The sequence below is a fragment of the Gossypium arboreum genome, chromosome 12 (genome assembly GCF_025698485.1).
Source record: "Gossypium arboreum isolate Shixiya-1 chromosome 12, ASM2569848v2, whole genome shotgun sequence".
Taxonomy (NCBI): Eukaryota; Viridiplantae; Streptophyta; class Magnoliopsida; order Malvales; family Malvaceae; genus Gossypium; species Gossypium arboreum.
This window is the reverse complement of record NC_069081.1, coordinates 98,145,704-98,149,626: the sequence shown is the minus strand read 5'-3', so window position 1 is coordinate 98,149,626 and position 3,923 is coordinate 98,145,704. Positions and strand designations below refer to the sequence as shown.

The 3,923-nt window shown below is 35.9% G+C and overlaps 1 protein-coding gene across 1 annotated transcript; it reads left to right on the top strand.

Moving 5' to 3' along the window:
- Nucleotides 1–1,750: 1,750 nt before the first annotated feature.
- Nucleotides 1,751–2,563, top strand: LOC128285478 (ethylene-responsive transcription factor LEP-like). The gene has a single exon (XM_053022956.1). The coding sequence runs from the start codon at nucleotides 1,751–1,753 to the stop codon at nucleotides 2,561–2,563; it is 813 nt and encodes a 270-aa protein (XP_052878916.1).
- The last annotated feature ends 1,360 nt before the right edge of the window (nucleotides 2,564–3,923 follow it).

Here is a 3,923-nt window from a genome sequence, read left to right as displayed (position 1 = left end):
TGCTTTCGTCATTCTCAATTTATTTTGGTGTTCAATATTGAAGCTACATCCGTCTGGGACATTAACCAATGTCCCCAACATAAAGCCTATTTATAGGAATCAAAAGGCTCCGGATATTTGATACCCGTACATTAATGTACATACATTAACATCATTAATACTTGAATATTCCTAATTGATGAAAGTGCGTTATAACATTCATGTATGTTTATACTTGCATTAATCTGAATTTCATCATTAGTGCGTTAGTTCATATAATTGAGACTATTGACCAGATTGGGATTAAATTGCAAAAAGAATTTCGTTTAATCCAACCTGAACTAATGAGCTCATAGCTCAAAACACAAGACAAGCTTATAATAAGGGTTTGAGATTCTTGATCCATGATAAATTACAAATACAAAATCTAAAAACGATTTATCCATAAAGTAAACGTATTACACGTTGAACTTTTAGCATCAAAAGTGTCCATTACGCATGTTTTACAGAATCAATTTCCAGCAAAACGTATGTTTGTATAAATTACATTTTTTATGTGAGAAAGAAAAAGCTTTAATTTGATACTTGTATTATAAGCCCGAAAGAGTCGGTAAAAAGTATCTCGTGGTTGTGGGAATGATGGGTATTGAATGATGAGAATGATAATTGGATTGTGATCATGATTCATGCAGTATGCAATCATATGAGGAAGGTTAGTCTATTAAAAAACCTTTTTGTGCTTTGATAAAATTATATACATTCAGATCAAAGTCATGCATGCTCATAAGTACTGATAATTTGATGATCAATTCCTGATTCAAACTGAGACACTCTCCTCCAAGCTCCAACGTCAGAATCTTCGGAGAATATATTATAGTCTCAAACTCCTTAGATATGAGGAGAAAGGAGTTGATGATCATTGGAAAAGAAAAGTGCCAGAAAGTTCATTCGAGGAGCACATGTCAATCATGGGTGTATATATAAATTAAGCTCTGCTGATGAGCCCATGATTGCAGTTACTCAGTGGAGAAATCATCAGAAAGCTTAATTAATATTTATATATGGCCCAAGGGATATAATTGAACTCCAGGTGGATGTATGATGATGAGTACTTGTACTAATCAATTATCACCTGAATAATCTCATGGTATCTTTGCCATATTCATGCATGCAGCGCGCAGGTCATTTCCTCTCTTGATATTGGGCTTTAACTCTTCTTTTAATTAGTCAAGTTGGAAACACAAGTAATATGGCGTAAATGATGAAAATAAATAAATAGAGGTCTGTTTGTAGGAAGTTTTGCAGTTAAAGAAGACATTTACGGTGTAGATTTTGATGTTCTACTTTTCATTCTCAAACATCGAGCATGTGGGATCATCACATTAGATAAGAAAAGTGGTTGTATTAATTTAGTGATATTCATAATGAAGGGCAATTGTGCTCATGCGAGTGTATGAGGGTCCAAAAGGAATCAAGGCCCACGCTAGCTAAGATCATTAGCATCCATTGCTCACTCATAGTCCTTTGGATTCATTAGAAAGCCATGAATCAATGCATTTGAAAATTTCTCCTTATTTAAACACCCAAGATGCTAACGACGGATGAACAAGACCATCTTTCGTTCCTTGAAAACCAGCAATCTCATTATTGCTCTAACTAAAACTTGTTCCTTTGCACTCTCTAAGGCAGAAATACAACTTTCTTCTTCATAGCACCTTAACTGAAGGCGGACAGGTACTATCCATCAAATCCAAATAATTTCTTTGTCTTCATGGATTTCAGCAACTCAAAGTCTTCCTCTTCTAAAAGCAAAAGAAAGCAGCAAACTCAGCACCAACAACAGCAACAGGAAACAAGATTCTTGGGTGTAAGGAGGAGGCCATGGGGTAGATACGCAGCGGAGATAAGGGACCCTTCCACAAAAGAAAGGCATTGGCTCGGCACGTTTGACACTGCGGAGGATGCAGCCTTGGCCTACGACCGTGCCTCTCGCTCCATGCGTGGCTCCAAGGCTCGAACCAACTTTGTCTATTCTGATATGCCAGCTGGTTCATCCGTCACCTCCATCATCTCCCCTGACGAATTCCAGCATGACATTTCATCCATCTTTTCCATTAATCCCCCTTTCCACCATCAAAATGAAGCTAACCACAACCAGATTTTCTTCAATCAAGACCCTTTCAATGCATGCCAGTTTTCTTCCGGATTACCCGCCCAGGAAAGCGATGCAGTTCAGTCTTACAGGCCCATTACTGGGCTCATGGAAGCTGGAAATGGTGGTTCTCCACAGTTCAGGGATAACTCGTCTGAGTTGCCACCTTTGCCTCCTGATGTCTCCTCTACCTGTTACGGGTACGGGTCGGGAGTTGATGGTTCAGATATGGGTTATGGAGCTTGGAATGACACAGGCCTGTTCGGGTTCTCGGATCAAAACTCAAATGGGTTTGACTCGTATGTGGGCTTTAACTCATACGAGTTAGAGCAGGACAGCCCTTTCCTTGAGAACATGCCATTGCCATCGCTTCCTAATTCGGTAGGTAACGCATTTGATTTGGGTTCATCCTCCACTTACTTCTTTCAATAACTTCCACAAGAACAATAAACAGCAAACTGCTATTGCTACTACTATATTATATATTATATATATTATCAGCTTAGTTTGGGTTCTTGCTGTTAACGCCTTTCCTATTTCCATGTTTTCTTTTCTTGGCCGGGACAAGTAACGTTTCCTTGGATTGTTGTTGGATTTGGGTCCATTTTGAGAAAATGGCCAGCTTCTAAACCTCTTTTGTACTTCATGATATGCCTTATGAGAGGCCCAATGTGTTTTTACATTTGTATATCGCTGCGTATTTATAATCAACTTGGACAATTTTATTCAAATGTTAAATTGTAATATGTGATTACTATTTAACCTTTTTATTTTAGTATTAGTATTAGTATTTTGGGTTTTCATCTTTTAATAATAATATTAATAATTGTTGAGTATGACTTCTATTTCAAGTAAAATTTGAGAAATAATCTTTCAGTTAAATTCTATTTATTTGTTTCAATCAGACACTGATTAGTTTAGATTATTTTATTATTATTTGACCTATGAATTTAACCTATAAATAGGCTCTTTTACAACCTTAGAAAATACACCTATTAGATATTAGAACTCATAACACATTTAGAGAATTTTGTGTTTACGTTTTGAGGGTTCTTTGTTTTCGGGTTTTCGGGTTTTCGGGTTTAATTTTTATCTTCATCTTTTGTATTCTTTGTTCTTTTGCCATTATAGTAAAATTGTTTTTGCCCGTGATTTTTTATCCTTTTTGAAGGGGTTTTTCCATGTTAAATTTGTGTGTTCAATTTATCAATTTATTCCGCTATTTTTTTTACTTGTTGCTTAATAGGGTCGATCCTAACAGGCGGTATCAGAGCTAGTTCAATTTTCATAGATCAGCTCATTCAGATATGGCAACAGTAAGGTTTGAAATTGAGAAGTTTGATGGTGAGACAAATTTCAATCTATGGCAAGTTCGGATTGTAATAACCCATTTTTGCCCGGCCCATTCCAGTATTTAAAATAATAAACCCCCAAAAAATAAAACTAAAATAAAGTCCAAGTCCAGTACAAAATTACAAACATATAATTTGGCCCAATCGGAATGGCCCATTGTTTGAAAAGATTTAAGATCCATCTATAAGCTTGACTCATATGGAAATATAATCTTTAAGGATATACAATCTTAGATATGATATGCAATCTTAGATATGATACAATCTTAGATATGATATGCAATCTTGAAGATATGATCTTGTAATCTTGGAGATTTAATTTGTAGATATCCTTTAATCTTAATCGTTGATGTAATTGATCTGTACCATTAGATTTGGGGAGGCTCAACTATAAATAGAGGTCTCTCCCTTCATTGTAACACACTTGAGTTTTGGAAAGC